The sequence below is a fragment of the Balearica regulorum genome, chromosome 1 (assembly GCF_011004875.1).
Source record: "Balearica regulorum gibbericeps isolate bBalReg1 chromosome 1, bBalReg1.pri, whole genome shotgun sequence".
NCBI lineage: Eukaryota > Metazoa > Chordata > Aves > Gruiformes > Gruidae > Balearica > Balearica regulorum.
Genome location: NC_046184.1, coordinates 172,949,174 through 172,966,669, shown reverse-complemented (window position 1 = coordinate 172,966,669; position 17,496 = coordinate 172,949,174). Strand labels below are relative to the sequence as shown.

General features: G+C 40.6%; 1 protein-coding gene across 15 annotated transcripts in view; it reads left to right on the top strand.

The window, feature by feature from the left end:
- Nucleotides 1–17,496, top strand: part of LMO7 (LIM domain 7) — a 134,937-nt gene that overhangs the window by 39,676 nt on the left and 77,765 nt on the right. For all 15 annotated transcript variants that reach the window (XM_075741676.1, XM_075741673.1, XM_075741670.1 and 12 more), the window contains exon 3: nt 962–1,031. In XM_075741676.1, coding sequence (XP_075597791.1) covers nt 962–1,031 — 70 coding nt within the window. The remainder of the gene's footprint in view (nt 1–961; nt 1,032–17,496) is intronic.

Genomic DNA, 17,496 nt, shown 5'->3' with positions numbered 1-17,496 from the left:
CTTCCCACATCGAGCTTTAAACTGGTCCTGACTCTGCATTGGTGTGGGTAGATCACAAAACCTTACTGATGCTTTGTGGAGTAGAGGATCTGACCAGACAAGCAGCAACAAGAAGAGGCATCACAATCCTCAAAGGTACATAGGCAGATGAAGTCTGCAGGGTGCCCTGAGGTCCACGTTCTCTGTTGATCCTGTGGTCTAGCATGTAATTTGGTGGACCACAGTATTTCCCTACCTCTGTGACTGAAAACCTGGGCATAAATGCGCAAGGAATCCTGTGCCTCATCCTCACTGCAGGACAAGGTGTGCGTTTGGCCTTGTGTATTCAACTATTGTCTCAGTTTAATTATGAATTTCAATATAAAGTAGGAGTGAGATGAGGTGCAGTCTCTTCTGGATCACTGAAAAGGACTTGTGTGTGTAAATTACACGTACCAAAAATGATAGATGCACACATCATACTGGACTTGATAGCATACAAAAACTGAGTTTATTTCCTAAACTTACAGGAATATCAGAGCTTTCACACTGAACACTGAAAAATAATATTCTGATATATTTTTGACATCTTCTGCATCAGAACTTTTATCTGAAGAAAATCTTTAAATGGGAAAATTGAGTCTGATTAACGTTGCCACTCAAGTAGTAGAAACATAGATCCATTTCGGCCTATGCGTACCCGGGTATTTTCGTTTCTTCTTTTTCACTTTGCCATTCTCAGCGATTTCTTTCTTTTTTTGTGTGTGTGACCTGTCCCATTTTTGCTTCTACAATCTGTTGTTGCTTGTCACTTCTTAGAAAGCTGATTTACAAAAAAATTTAGGGGGCATTAATAGGTTCAAATTTACTTGGTTGAAGGCATATGAGTTAGGACAATATACCTAGTGTTTCTTAATAAGTATAGATGCTCCATTCTTAAGTAAAGTTGATTATATAACAAAATCATATGACTTCTTTTCAGTTTGATTAACAAGATCAAACCTGGAATCATTAAGAAGATCAATCGTCTGTCAACTCCAATAGCTGGTTTGGTAAGTAATGACATCAAATCTAGTATCTGGGATATGATGGCAAGTTCTGTTTGTTCTTAATGAGTACTCTCTTGTCTATTGTTCCTACATGCTTCTTGCTATGAAAACCTACTAAGTTTTCAAGACTTTTAGCTCCATTTCTGTTTTTGTTTAAAATAGTACCATTTATACGTGGTCTTAGACTGCGGAGGTTACCTGTTCTGTGATTTTGATCTGTGACTTATCGGCTTATCACCGCATGAAGCGTCATCACCTCCAGATATATCAAGTACTAATGGCTCCTGTGCACAGACCTATATAGTGTTATTTGTCCTTAAATAAAGGCCACCATCCTATTATTTTGTATTCACAAGCCATTTCAGATGTCCCTGTATTAAGAAAGGGGCAGACTTGGAAATGTTCTGTGTAACCCGAGTATTTTTAGAATCCGCTTCTCCCCACCCACAGCAAAGCTTAGGTTGCATTAAAATAACTTGGATGCAAAGATCTCTATTCAGGCTTCAGTTGAGGGATTTGCCAATGTTTTGGCTGTAAATCACATTGTCGGGGGGGGGGGGGGGGAGGAGGGAGATGCATGTAATCCTTTTCACAGGAAATTTAAAAAATTTCCTGTATGCTGTCTGGCAAATTTGCTGGTCAGAGACTGTAGGGTAAATTTTGTAGCCATTTAGCATGAGAAACAAATTCAACATTTGAAAAGGAATTAAAATAATTTTTTCCTTCATCGTTTTTTCTTACAAAAGCCTTGTTGGCTGTTCATGTCACTAGGGTATCTAGGCCACTTAGTCCCATCACCAGAACTATTGGTCTCATCTTAAAAGGCCTGAGATGAACAGGGGTGTATGCATGATTCCTGTAACAAGTGGAACATCCCACTTTATGGTAAACATGCAGTCATAACGTCAGGGAAAGTTACTTGATTTCTTAATAGGAACAGAGTACAGAGCATCTCTAGATACTTGTATTTATATGTTTTAATGGGATGAGTCAAAAAAATATCTGCTTTTGCTGGTCAGCTGCGTATTTCATTAGAGAAGAAGCATAGTTAACTTGGCCAGAGGCCATAAGATTGGGTTAACTTGCCATATATTATTACACAAGCTGAGAACGTGCATTTCCACATCAAATGAATGTAGAAAGTATTAGTTGCCTTTGTCCCAGAAAAGCTCAGGGTATTAGGCTTGCAAATAACAAGTGCTACACATTCTTTTCCCATGAGGGATCCAAAAAAGAATTCAAATGAAACCAAAATCATTCAGGGGACGGAAGCACAGTTATTCTATCAGCACTTTGAGTGCCTACATGGCCTCTGAAGTAGCCAGTTGATCCAAGTCAGAAAACCATAGGCTAGATTTCATTTTTGTGGTGACTTAAGTGTAGTCTTGAATCATATCTGTAAGAACTCTTGTCTTTACGTGTATTTTTTTGTTTGTTTGTTTCCAGATGCAAAAATTCAGAGTATTCATTAGGTGTGTAGTATATATCTTGTAGTATATTATTGTTCCTTCACATTGTTCTAGTTCCTACAAGTCTTCAAAAATAAAGGAAATGGGAGGAAAGGCGAGTGATTCTTGTAAACAGAGATCAGCCAGTGGTATTGTTCCTCACTGTGAGGGTGGTGAGGCACTGGAACAGGTTGCCCACAGAGGCTGTGGATGCCCCATCCTTGGAAGTGCTCAAGGCCAGGTTGGATGGGGCTTTGGGCAACCTGGTCTAGTGGAAGGTGTCTAGTGTCCTTGCCCATGGCAGAGGGGTTGGAACTTGGTGATCTTTGAGGTCCCTTCCAACCCAAACCAATCTACGATACTATGATTGTTAAAATACCACTTGAAAATAGTCATTGAGAGAGCTGATGTTTTGTGTTAACCTATGGAAAAAGTTTTACATAAATACTTCAGTTTCAGAAGATCGTGATTATGAGGGTGATATTGGGAGGGTTTCAGAAGATGGTGCTTATGATCGTAGTGGTGGGAGAGGAAATGTATTTTCCCAGGCTTGAGAAGAATGTGCTTAGTTATACCAGCTTTGAAGAGCCCAACTTTCATCCCAGCATGTAAAACTCAAACTAAAAATGATGGGTTTGTACATTTATAGAAAAACAAGCATTGGTACCTGACAGGCTCGTGGTACTGTGGGTGATGAACCATGGGATTTAGAGGTGGAAAGAGCTTGCTAAGGAATTAGCTGGTAGGCTTGCTTGCCATATTCTGGAAATATTTTCATTGCTTGTAAGTTGCTTATCCCACAAATTTGTTTCTAGATAGTGTTTGTGTGGCTTCGTATATATACTTCCATGACTCTCACTTCTGTTGTTTTCAATGTCTTTCAGTCTTGCATTAATTGCTCTTCACCAAGCTTTCTGAGATTTAGGAATTACTGTTAGGACGATGTTGTTGTTTTGGTTTTTGGTGTTTCTTAAACCAGAAGGAAATTTTAACTTCAAGAGATGGCATATGTTTTCTAAAGAGTAAACAGGTGCCACAACTTGAATTTGGGTCTTGCAAATCCTGTAAACTGAAGATCTTTTGATCATGTTTTTTCTACAGCTCCTCTTTGTGGTCCTCTAAACTCACGTCCTCAAGTCCATTTCCAAGACATTTTATGCATTCATCATTGGACAACTAGCATCCATTTTTCTCCTGACTTTTTTGATTAAAAGGAAACAAAAAAACCTGTATTGTTGAGTTTTGTGGCAGCCTGATTATCAGAAGAAAACAAATGCTTTAAAAGACACCTTGTTTCTTTTTTTTTCTTTTTTTTCTTTTTTTTTCCCTTCCTCTCCAAGAATTTCTTCAGGTTTGGTTTTGTTCTATAGGGAGCTAACATATTTGACTTTTCATATGAGTGTGGTTTTTAAGCTTGGTGTTCACTTCAAATACTTGGCAGGGTTTTTTCCAGCAGTACAGAAATAGTGTTCAATAGGCATCTTCAGTTGAATCTCCAGAAGGGTTTCATTATATTTATGGTTATTTTGAAAACAAATTGCTTGAATAAAATAGGAAGTGAAAGCCTATATGAATAATGAAAAAATTTGTTTTATGTGGAATATTCTGTGCTATACTTCTTTGTATTGAGTTAGGAACTGAGGTGATTTTTTTTTTTTTTAGTGAAGTAAATGTATTAATTTGTTAGGTCACATTTGCTTTTGTGCGACATTGATTCTCATAAAAAAAAATCTGTAAGGGGCTTTATATTAGCAGAATTGCCTAAATTCCAACTGCATTTTAGACAACTGAAAATAAGCCTTAGCTTTCACCTTTAGATTGATTATACCGCTGTCTCGTGATTTTTGGGTGTAGATCGCAGTGGTTCAGGTATAATCATGATGGAATGGATAAATAAATACACGTTTTGATGATGAAATACTGAAATGAAACTTGGCATTTAGGTAACAAAAAATGCTGAATTGGTACCAGGCAAACTTAAAAAAATTTGATTAAACTTCTCACCAGTTCGGCGTGGTGCAGGAAGGCTGAGCTGCATCTTGCCTGGAAGGTTTTGTTAAAACTCTTTGGGAGGGAGAGTTGGACGCGGCCATAACTTGATCTACATCTAGCAACTTGCGCTGCAGCCCCACTGCTCCGTTTCTCTTCTGAGGCACATGCCTCCCACGGTTTGGGTGAGACCTAGCCATCATCTTAGCCATGCTTGCTCGTTAATTTATGTTCCCGTTTGGAAAATTTAACTGCTGCACTGGGGTTAAGGCAAATACCAGAGCTCTCGCCGGGAAGGGGTGGTCAAAGATGAGTGACCAAAGAAGCATCTGTGCAGCTCTTGAGGTGGTTCCCTGAGGAATTTCTGGGGGATATAGTAAGGGTAAGTGAAAGGTCGGAGGATTATGGAGGCTGGGGTTTCATTATGCACGGTAGTGAAGGTGCAGCCTGCCTTAAAAATCCACTTTTTCTGGTCCATACTTATGTGAAATAGAGATGGGGTTTAAAGAAAATGACTCTGATGAATCTTGCTGGGTTGATCTTATCCCCATTGATTTGTTTCCATTAAAGAGGAAACCCTGTTTATATTGATTTATTTACTTTTTTTTTTAGAATAACCCAACTTAAATCTAGACAAAGAATTACAAATTTCCTGACTTGTTCCATCTGCCAGCACGATTCAGCTGCACTTTGAGCATGGGAAAGGAATGGCAGATCTTCCACCTCACCTTCTGAAGATCCACCTTGCATTTGAGAGCAATCCCCATTTCTCTGTTGTCTCCTTTCTTTCTAGTGCAGTGCCATACCTGATTGTTTCTCTGCGGTTTGCGGAGCTCCATTCCTTTTGCTGTTCCCTCAGCCTGGAGTTGTGCCAGAGTTTCTGTTGAAAGAGAAGGGGAATCCCCAAAGACTTTGGAGACAGTGTTTTTTCTAAAATCTAATAATTATTATCACCCCTAAGAACACTGCTTTTTTTGACACTGTATGCTATTTTAATTATTTTTTTAAAGATTACTTGTTTTATACAGTTCTCCCTGCTTTAGCAGTGAAATTGGCAAGAGGAGAAAGAGTGAGGCAAATATTGGAGCCTCGGGATTTTATTAAATAAATCTGAAATTGCAAAATTATTTTGCCTACAGTTCTTGGGGCAGGAGGTGAGGGGAACAGAATTAATACTTTGCAAAAGCAAACCCAAAGAAAACCTAGTTCTCGATAAATGTGGGCATTTCAGCTTGAATCCTAGCATGTGAGATGATTTGGATATAATCGCACGAGGGGGAGGACTTTGTGGTCTGACAACACATTTTCCAACAAGGCTCCGCTGAGTGTTTTCAGAGGCGCATCTCTGGCTGCAGTGCCGTTGTGCCCCAGAAACTTCACATTTCCAAATGGAAGTCATAAGACATCGTGAGACAGTGGGAAGATGAATGAGTTTTGTACAATATATGCAAGCTCAACATATCTGTCAGAATAATATGTTGCTCAGGAGAAATAACTGTATGCTCTGTAGAAAGGCAAAATTTTAGTTAAAGTTTTCAGCTGAGATTAGGTGGTGAAGTAACTTCAGAGTTAGAGTCAATATCTCCTTTGGAGCTGCTGGGAACCTTGCCTTGCAACGTACCAGTTTGGTTGTTCAAGACCATCTGTCTTTCCTTGCAGCTCTTGTGAGTAAGATGGAAGTGCAGCGCTTTGCTCTGTGTTAGGGAACTGTTTCATCACATCAGAAGCGTGAGTGTGGTCAAACCACAGGGCAGAGTAGAAAGCTATTGGGTTTTTAGAATTGTAAATGTAATGCTGTTAACATGCTTGCTTGCTTTTTTTTTTTTTTTTTTTTTTTTTTTCTCCTTGGACCTTCATTTCAAAGCAGTAGAGATGTTGCTAATTCTAACTCTCCCAGTGGGAGTGCTGGATGATTATTGGCACCAAACGTCATCTTCATGAAGATCTTCAGCTTTGACAGAGGGTTTTTTGGTGAACTTTTGTTTTCCTTTCCCACAAGGAAATAGAATTGCACATCTATAGGCAGTCCCTGGTTTGAAAATGTGCATCTGAAATACTGTAGAGTAGGAGGTTTTTGTTCTAGTGGGGAATTAGAGTTTCTTTAGGGTGAAGAGTGTCTTGATAGTTTTCCAGGCAGGACTTTTCAAACACTGTTCACCAAGGCCCAATGCGCCCTGACAAGTGCTACTCAAGCATCATTCCCTCTTTTCTTTAATGCAATCTAATATAATACCACTATATTCTATACCTTACTTAATTTATCAGAAGGTATTAGTTCCGCACCAAGACAACCACCTCACGCTCTGGGGGAGAGCCACTTTGCTATGGAGATCATTGACATGTACCTCCTACGCCAGTAAAGTAGGGAATAATAAAGGTAAGAAGGGACAAATAATGCAAGCAAGCTATACCAAAATGAAAGAGAGACAAAGACAGGGGTGGAGAAGATAAAAATACTGCTATTAAAAAATATTTTTCTGAGCCTTTGTGTCTAACACTTTGCAAACTGTGGAACCACCCTGGTACTGCCTTATCTCTTGTCATCAAGTAGAGCTGGCCAAAATTTTCTGTTCTGTGGGAAAGCTCTCTTGATAGGGGTTTTTGTTGGGTTTGGTTTTTTGGTGGGTTTTTTTTGGTGTGTTGCCAGATGACATTTTTACTTCATTATAGGACACTTTTAAACAATTTTTCAGGTAAAATTCACACTTAGAACCAAAATAATGTCGACTGCTTTATTTAGGATTTGCCTACAAGGTTCCCTCTCTAGATTACTTGGAATCAAATTATTTCCTTTTTCCACTTAAAATTACCATCAGATTTTTAAATTTATTACGAGATGTTTTATTAAATTTTATAAAAATCTTCCCTCCCCCGAAGCAGCTCTATTTCTAAAGTACGTTGGAATCATTCCTTCATGCTGAAAATCCTATTTATTTTCTCCTGCTATTCACCTCCTTGTATTTAGTGATAGCCTTTACATTGGTTCATGCTTTCTATCTGCTTGCATTTTTGTATTTTTTTAATTTTTTTTTTTACTAGTATGGGTTAAATTGGTAATATTAATAATCGCTTGTCTGGTATCAGAAAATGAGTATAAGAGAACTTCTCCTTCTTTCTGTTCCTCTTGGAAAATGAGAAAGGATGAATACACAAATACACAGACTAAGTTACATAAAAGCTACTGTTGTTTGCTTTGCTTTGCTACCAAACACCAAAAAATAAAGGCTCAAACCCAGATGGAATTGCTGGTTGTGCAACAGCTATCAGTGTCCAAAAACACTTGTAAGAAAGAGCCTCGTAAATTTTGGTTGAGAGCCGACTAATGAGCTGATAACCATTTGACATGCTCTGTTTGCTTGTCTGAGATTTCTTTTTGCAGCGATGAGGGAGTAATACCGAGTGATGTGGAGCGTTGCTTTTCCTTCTGAAGGTTTAAGTCGCCTTTTTGACGAGGACCAGAACACATCACGGCTAACACGGTGGCTGTGGGCTCTGTCTCCATCGCCCTCCCTCGTGGCTGACCTGGGTCTTGGGATTTTGATTTGTCTCTGAACTGTAAATTCAGAGGTATGGGGTGAGTGCGTACGCAGCGCCACTGCGAAGAGTGAAGTTGCATAAGTCCTATTTGATGTCTTGCATCTGGAAGCTGATTAATCTGGTATTGCTTTTCATGAGGCAAGGCACGAGGTGATACAAAAGATGATAATTTCAACATGTGAACAAAGTTAAAGAGGCATCATCGCCCATTTTCTGGTTGAAAATGTTGCTGGGGAATTCAGAAAACAGGTATTTTAAGAGACTTCTGGTTACTTGGCATAACCTTTGCTTGCGTGAGTGGAGATTTTTTTCAGGAGCATTTAGTATTTCTTGTGACTTTTTTTATTCTTAACTTTAATACGTCTAAAACTTGAAGAGGAAGGGGGAGAAAGTGGAAGTGGATATGGTCTGCCAGAACTCGTGCCCTTCATCCAACACGTGCTCTCCTTTATAAGGCAGCCTATATATTTAATGCAGGCTCAGGAACATTTCAGATGGCAGAAATGAGGTCAGGCTCCTCTTTCGAGTTGTAGTTATCTACCTGTTTTTGTTCAATATCCTTTTTATGCTGCAGGTAATGAAACTTCAGTGAGCGTTATTTTCCTTTTCCTGTGGGAAGCAAGAGATTTTTCAATAAAGAAATGGCAATTACCAGGAAGGCCAGCATAACTTTAAGTAATCATATTTACTATATTAAAAAAAAAAAAACAAAAAAAAAACCACAAACCAAACAAACCCAAACCAAATGAACAATGTGAGGCACTGTCTTCTCCATGCTTTTTGTCTTTTTTTTTTTTTTTTTCCCCTCTAGATATCTCAGCATCCTGTTGCATTTAGCTGGCATCCAGTCTGCTCTGGCAAATGATACAGTCTTATTAAATACAGAAAATCATTTTAATAAGTAGTGGTATGTTTACTGCATTGTTTTAAGTAAGTGCAGTAACATCTTCAGATTTTAAAAGTGCTTAAGCCAGATGAGGACTTCTACATGACTGTTAGCAAACAGGTGACTAGAGTACACCTTAAGTATCTGGTTTTGTTCTGACAAGTACCAATTACATGGGAGGGGAAAGTTTTTTTTCTTTGATCAGTGGTCCAGCTGAGGTGTTCAAACAAGTTTCTTGGACGTAAAAGAAGTTATATTAGTCTGAGAAAATATATTTTCACCTGGGAAGTGACACAGCATGGTATTTCAAATGTAACCGTCAAACAACATGTTAAATTTCTTACTAAATGAATTTTAGTGAGATTTTGGCAGTGCTACAAAAAGTGCAATTGGAAATGAGCATGTTTGTTTCTGTTGTAAAATTCAGAAGTTTCAGTTGCCATTACCTCAGACTCCTAAGCAGATGTTGCTTCAAACTTGGGAGAATGATGGGCACAAAAACTGAGGGATGAAAATCCTGATTTAAAAAAAAAAAACCAAAAAAAAAAACAAAAAAAAACACAACTCATGACTTTTTATTGGTCTCTGTAAATTGATGACACATTTTAGAAACTGGATCACCGTGCTTAAGAATTTAAGATAAGTCTTACCTCTTACATGAAAAGCTTTTAAAACGTTAGATCTCGAAGTACTTTGCAGAGACGTTTTTACTGTGGTTTCAGTTCCATACCTGAAGAAAGCAGAGTCTGGGCAGGGGAGTTTTAGTGGCTTTCCTGAGGTCAACCAGTAAGTCAGGGTAGGGTAGGAGTGACATTTTGACTGTCAGTCCAATTCTTTCATAGACTATACTGCAAAACAAACGAAAAAAGGTCTGAACTCAGTTCTGAGAACCTAAAGCTATAAATTAACAAATGTCAGGAATGATACAAGACCTGATAGGAATGTATGTGGAACTATAAATAACTTCTGGTACTCTCTCTGCTGTCTTATGGGAAAGAGGAATGTGGCTTGTATGGAAATACCTCTGTTAGACAATTAAGAAAAGAGGGTTGTGTGCTAGAAAGGAAGTATGGTTATTAATAGTTAGAGATGACATTGTTCTGTAGTCTTTCAATGCCTGATAGTGGGAGTATGTAATCTCGGCAGTGGTTTACTGATGTTTTGTGCCCTTCTGCTTGAAAACATATGGTATGTTTCAGCCTTAGCTCTGAATTTCCTTTAATTGTTTTCTGTCGCTGCCTAAACACTTTGAAATGTAGGGTGTGGGGAAAGGGGAGGTTGATGCAAACTCTCTGTGACATTTCCAGTAGCTGCTCAAGACTTCAATCAGGCAGAATGAAACCCAGCCGCTGGATTGAACATGACAGGTTTTGGGTGGGTAATGAGAAAGTGAAATGTATCTGGGAGACATAAGTGGGGAGAAATTATATGGGTGCAGGCCCCAAGAAATGGTGGTTCAACTACTCACCCAGGTCCCCTGTCAGGGGACAGTAAGTGCTGTGCCTGTTGGTTGAACTCTGTGAAGCAAAGGTAGTATTTTGGGGATGCTTTAGATGAGATCATGTCTTCCAAACTGATGATTCCAGCGTGTTACTAGGATAAGATGTCAAAATGCTAATTAATTAATGTAAAAATTCTTGTAAATTAGCCGTAAGGTAATATGATTGGCAGCAAGAACTTTCTAATGTGGAAATTTTTCATCCCTCCTCCTGCTCTAAACCAAAGCTTTGAAAAAGTATGACCCTTTTTGCCTCAACTTGCCAGCACTTAACAAAATACTTAAATATGGTTGCCAAATGAACTGCAAAAAATTTCCATTTATTAACTCAATCAGCTGTAGTCTGTGGTATACTGTGTCATTTGTATGCTATTTTTATTTCCTTAAATAACTGATGACTGTTTCTGTGTTTGTAAAGAAACATTCCTTCCTAACTGGAAAAAAAAAACCAGTAGAAACCTAACCACGTAGAAAAGGTACACACCTTCAATCATACTTATGACATTTATAATCTGATTTCTCATCCCTTTGCCAAGGAAGCACTGTTTTGAGTTGGGTTGTTTTGTTGTTTTTTTTTTTTGCAGCACTTAGTGTTTATCTGTGTTAAATCTTCATAAGCTGGACGCTTTTCCTCTCTGGCTTGTCAAATATTTATTGATATGCAGTGTTTAAAATTCATGGCAATTTCCAAAGAAAGTAGATGTTGATTGCAGCGCTGATAACTTTTTCTGCTGTATCTGTGCTGGAGCCGTATGGCTATGCTACTCACTCTTCTATTTGGTACAAAATCCTCATACCACATATTTTAACGCCTGTCTGAACACCTCCATGCCCATGCTGAATCATCCTCCTCCGGTGATGTATGTAAAGGAGCTATTAGGTACAACGCCAACACCAACTGCTGCTGAATGCAGGATGCTGAGTGGCCGTGGTGACCAAGCTGGCTTTCCGCGGGGCATGAGGATGGCGAGGAACACAAGGAAGCCTGGCACAAATGCGGGAGTTCAGATGGGCTGCAAGGCAAAATTGTCTCCAAACCTGCTCATTGATCCAGGCATGCGGGGGAGCTTCTCTATGCCGAGGGATGAGCCCACATAGAGCAGCAAGGGTTAAGTGGGGTAGTAGGATGCTCTTCCTCTTGAGAAACAAAAGATGTCTGGCTGTTGAAGGAAGCAAAGTCAGAGGAAACTTCCAAATTCCCCTTTGGGAAGAATGAAGTCCTAAATCAAAGTCTAAACTCAGGGACTTGGTGAATTGAGGACCTGAGGGAACGCCTCTGTTTCAAGCCCTGTACACAGAGGGGCTGAACTTCATCTATGTCAAATTGTTAACCTGTGTGGGCAAAACAGAAAAACTAGGGTATATTAATAAAAGAAAAGGGGGAGTTGGGGGGGGGCAAGCTCTGCCAAAACTTTTGTGTTTCAAGAACAAGAGGTCTTTACCTCTTTTATTAGTCATTAGGCTTCAGGGGAGTTTCACCTTTAAGTGGATTACTGTCATTCCAGTTCAGTGTAGTGGGGTGACTTGGCACTGGAGTAATTTACTCACTTCTCTTGTAAAGTCTGTTTTGTATAAACTGTTCGGGGTGAAAAGCACAAACTTGATTTTTTTTTTTCCCCCCCCCTCTTTTTTTTTTTTTTCCTTGACTTTGACTGGAATGCAAGTGACTGGTGGGAAAGTTAAGGCTTGTCTAAACAGAAGTAGTCTGGGATGTTTTTTCCATACTGGCTTTCCGAGCCTATACTTTCTGTACAGTAAGAATGTCTGCGAGTGGGCAAGCTAAATTCCCTTTGTCTTGTCCAAAATGGAATGAAAAGCTGGACATGACCTGGCAATGCACGCTTGCAGTCCAGAACACCGACAGTATCCTGAGCTGTGTCAAAAGAGGTGTGACCGGCAGATCGAGGGAGGTGATTCTGCCCCTCTACTCCGCTCTCATGAGACCCCACCTGGAGTACTGTGTCCAGCTCTGGGGTCCGCAACATAAGAAGGACATGGAGCTGTTGAAGTGAGTCCAGAGGAGGGATGCAAAGATGATCAGAGGGCTGGAGCACCTCTCCTATGAGGACAGGCTGAGAGAGTTGGGGTTGTTCAGCCTGGAGAAAAGAAGGCTCCGGGGAGATCTAACTGAGGCCTTCCAGTACCTGAAGGGGCCTGCAGGAAAGATGTGGACAAACTTTTTAGTAAGGCCTGTAGCAATAGGCAAAGAGGTAATGGTTTTAAACTAAAGGAGGGTAGATTCAGACTAGATACAAGGAAGAAACTTTTTTACGATGAGGGTTTTGAAGCACTGGAAGAGATTGCCCAGAGATGTGGTAGATGCCCCATCCCTGGAAGTCTTCAAGGTCAAGCTGGATGAGGCTCTGAGCAACCTGATCTAGTTGAAGATGTCCTTGCTCATTGCAGGAGGAGTTTGGACTAGATGACCTTTAAAAGGTCCCTTCCAACCCAAACCATTCTAGGATTCTATGAAGCTGTGAAGTGCAGAGAGCTCTCAATTAACAAGGCATGTCTGCAAGGGTGCCCACATGCTGTACTTTTGACTTTCTCCTTTCCAGCTGGCCTTATCTGGTGGCAGTGACATCCCAGAAACACACCTGTGGTTTACAACCTGATATTCACTCTCTCCCTTATCAATAAAAGGCTCATTTGGTGCATTTTGTTGCTGTAATAGACAGCTGTAATGTCATAGCTAAGGTTACGCCTCAGCACAGTAAGAGACATGAGCCTGGGAGGGATTTCAAGTCACTGGGGACAGCCGGTCCTTTCCTGTGTCAAGCACCTTGAACTTGGAAAACCTGCTTAAAAAAAAGGGGGGGGGGGGGGGCAAAAACCAACCTCATTTATTTTTGGTTTCTGTTTTCTTTAATCCCATTGCTCCTGTTGGAAAAACTGTGGAGCTCAGTGCTGCAAGAGGTTGCAGGCAATGAGGTGAGCTGAGCAGAGAGGTCTTCTGCTGGCTGTTACACACAGCAGTGGGCAGTGCCAGGAGATGAGGAACAAAGGCTGGGGAAGATCCTTCAACACACATCTTGGTCTTACAGAGGTCCGCAACTGGCTGCTGTCGTTGCAGCTAGAGTTGGGGTTTGGGGGATGGATGTGTATTTTTGTCCAAAACCAAAATGTTTCTTATCTAAGGCTGCTTCAGAACATGGTTTCTGTAATGGTTGAACTCTGCTGAGACCTGTGAATTGCAGCAGCAAAGGACAAGGTTCCTCTTCCTGGCTCTGATTTAGTTATTGACACTGGGACCTCCAAGGTAACAGGAGAGTTTATGCAGAAAGTTTCATTCCTGTATTCTGGCAGCAGGAGCACCTGCTTTTTGAGAGGAAAGCTGGAAGCGAATTGTTAAAGAGTTGGTGTCTGTAATCGTGCATAGAGCTGGGGCAGGGAATCCTTGTGTCAAGGATCATGACAATTTATTATTTTACACAATGTGGAAAAACAACGAAGGGCAAGGGGAGTGGCAAAGCAATTAGCACCACTTCAGATCTTTGGCCATTACAGTGCTCCGTGCATGCTGTTATAGGTGGGATATCTTACCAAACAGAAGCCCTGAGATCACTCCAAGTCAATTATGCCTGCAGGATGATTATTTTAGTAATTATTTTTACTTTTGGGCTCAAAAACAGAGGAGAAAAGTAGTTAAAGCTATTCCACCCATTCCTCCTCCTCCTTTCGGTTCAAGGTCAAACCCGTTAGCAGCCTTCGGAGAAGTAGAGAGCTGTCGGAGCTGGGATTGCCGTCTACAGACGGGATGAGTGGGTGATGGGCACTGAGCATCTAAACGTGCAAGGCCAAGGTGGTAACTGAGAGTTCCTGGCTCCCAGGCCTGTGGTCAGACCACAAGGTTGGTTCAGCCCCGTTCCCTGCTCTCCTCCTCACCCACAGCCAGTGCTAATAACCGAAACGTACCTCGGAGGGACAGCAAGTTACCCGACTTGTTCAACGAGCTCCTGCTGTAGGTTTCTTCCCTTACCCCACCTCCGAACATAAACAACGCGTAGCTGTGCAGTGATGCTGCGGCAAATATGCAGCTCTAAATTCTGTGGTGAACTGATTTAAGCCAGCTTTCGTGGCCAGTATAGTGCTGTGTCTACGGAAAACATTTTCTATTTTTAAGTAATACCTCTTTTTGTAATGGAAATAGAGCCTTACTTAAGGGAATGCAGAGCTGAAGGAGACAGCGTAAGCTTTCAAGATGACTCCAAATGCCTTCATAAATGTAGTACTAAGAAACATGCCTGTTAAATGTGATCTATTCAGATGATTTTCAGAATTCTGTAGCCAAAAAAATGTATCAGTCTCTCTTCCTAAAATGTCAAAAGTTTTTGTTGCTAGGCACTGTAGGTACTGAGTGATTTAAATTTATTTTTTTTTTTTTTTTTTTTTTTTGGGAGCCTGGAAATGGAAAACAACTTCTGGCACCAAGTCACGGTCTGGATGATGCTGTAATACTTCCATGCAAATATGCTTCATGGTCCTGGGAGTGTTGGGTGCCATTATGAAATTATATTCCCATCCTTTCCCTTCATACTCTCAAAAAACCACCCTACAAACCCTGACAAAAAGCCAAAACAGAGCTGGAATAGTAGTAGAAATAAGAGCTTTAACTGAAATGTTTGCATAGAAGACAACAGACTGGCTTCATCTATTGGCTGATGCAGCCAGGAAAAACAGAAAAACACCATGTTAATTAAATTGTTTTTCTCCCAGATGCCAGCTGAATTGAAAGATGTGCCATAACTTGTATGCCTACAAGATCTCACTGTTTCAGTGCATGCGTAGGGTTTCAGAGAAACAGTTAACTAGGGAGAAGACAGGCTTACCACACAGCATGACTGCACCCTAAAGAAAGCATATGTATTTACACACTTGTTTAAATTAATATTCCTGCCCCACCCAGATAATAATGATAATGAGGGATTTATTTTTTTAATTAAATTGCAGCTCAAATGTACAAACTGAATTTATTGTGATGTTGGGTCGCACAGAAGTAGTCAAACTAAGGTGGCGTTTACACACTCTTATATGGAGACTTCTTTTCCTAATTACCTTTCACTTCATGCTCCTTCACTTTAGAGATTTTTAAAATTACTTCTGTATTTTACCCACTGTACGTCCCTTCTCAGGTTGTTTGGGGTTTTTTTTCTACTTAAGGTCAACTTTCTTGATCCTTTTTACATGTCTTTTCCCTCATTTCCCAGTTGCTCATGCTTTTTTTTTTTTTTTTCCCATTTTAGAAGTGCCATTTTTTCCTCTGTGTTTTTAAGGTGTTAAGGAACCTATGTACTTCCCCATCACGACGTCACCAGTGCTGTATGTTTGTCTTCTTTTTCATAGTGCTGCATCACCTTTGTCTAAAGTTCTGGCCATGGTAACATACGTTAGGAGCTGCTACAGGTGCAAAGACAGCACCACTGCCAGTCATGGTCCCCTGATATTTTAATTACTTGTTTTAATTATTTTTTAAAGGAAGGTGTCCATATTCTCATGCTTTCCCATAAAGTGACTGGCTTCTTTCTTCTTTGCGGTCTGGAGGATAGCAATGGGAATGAGAAGCCCTGCTCTTCCCATCTCATTCACCTGGGAGCAGAAGCAGTGCTGCAGTCTGGTGAGGAAAACTCCACTCTTTCCTCTCCTCATGTCCATGAGGTTGCAGGAGCGAGAGGGGCAACCCTGTCTGCTAGGATGTTGGAGGGAGGGCATGGACCACAGTCTCACTCTCAACTATGGGCTTGGCATCTTGTCTCCTCCTCAACGTTGGTTAGAGGGGGATGCCTTAGCAACAGGCAGAGGGAAGGTTTTGTGGCTAGCGATGCCCTGTGGGGACCAGAAAGGCCAGTGGATGCCTGAAAGCGTGCGGTATCTTTTGTCGTTCCCCCAAACGGCAGTGTTTAAATTCCTGCCTGCGGATGACCTGCTTCCCGTTGCCAGCTCCGTCTCTCCTGTGTTACGACTTTGCAGAGTTTTTGGGTGCGGTTTGCTTTGAAGTTTGAGACAAAAATGAAATGCTGAACAATAATTTCTGTACCTAGTCAGCGTTCTGCAGTGTGCGTTTAACATGAGTCTGTACAGCGTGCAGCGTGTGGGAAACTCAAGTCGTGCTGGGAGCATCTGAAATGCTCTGCTGTTTCATCATGCACACACCATCTGGGGCAAAAAACAGTCCCATCCTAGTCTCCTTCCCACCCCCTGCTAGCAAAACACTTAGAAATAGTAATAACGTACCAGAAATGAATTGCACTTGAATTTTGTGGTTAAGACTTCGGGCTTTGTTTTTGTTGTGATTTAAGATCTGTAATTGTATGATGGTAATTCAACTTCAGATGCTCATGGAAATGCATTGATCGAGCTCTGTATTAAAATCATTATCTAGTTGATTTTGTCCGCGTTATCCCTGTTAGTTCAGAACCTTTGTCTCTTAATGGTCAGAAACCTTATGTTTTCTACATGAATGTACTTGGTCTGCCTGACTGTGGATCCTTGCTTTTGGACTGGGCAGCTCTTCTCTCCCCATCTGGTGTTGCTCCCCTGCTAATTGGAATCTTTCTTAAATTTAAGTGGCCTGCCCTCATTTACAGAGACTGGGAACACCTTGGTGGCAGAGGGGCTTGTGGACACAGGCATGAAACCCCTTTTTTTTTTTTTTTTTTTTTTTTTTTTTCCCCTGAAGCATGCTGCTTGGGTGACTTGTGGTCACCAGGAGATAGGCCTGGTATGTTGTGCTTCTGGAGGCTTTAGAGGTCTGAATGTTAAAAAGAATCCTTTTTGTGGAGTACGATGAGATTCCAATTGCAGTATACCCTTTGAAGCTCATGTGGTAACGACCATTAGTCTTACTCAAGTACAGTTATATTGGTAAAAGGAATAGAGTGATGGCTTCTGTATTTGAGTGCATTAATCACCGAACAATGTTCCTATTCACATTTCTAATAATAAACCTAATTTGCAAGGTTGATAGCTTGTAATTTTTTTTCTGCTTATTTCTATGGTACTATTTAAAATTAATTTGCAGGTTCATTATACCGGTAGAGTTTAACCCGGCTGCTAGCTATTTTGAGACCTGTGGCTGCAGTGATTTACTACAATGATTAGAGACGGTCAGGA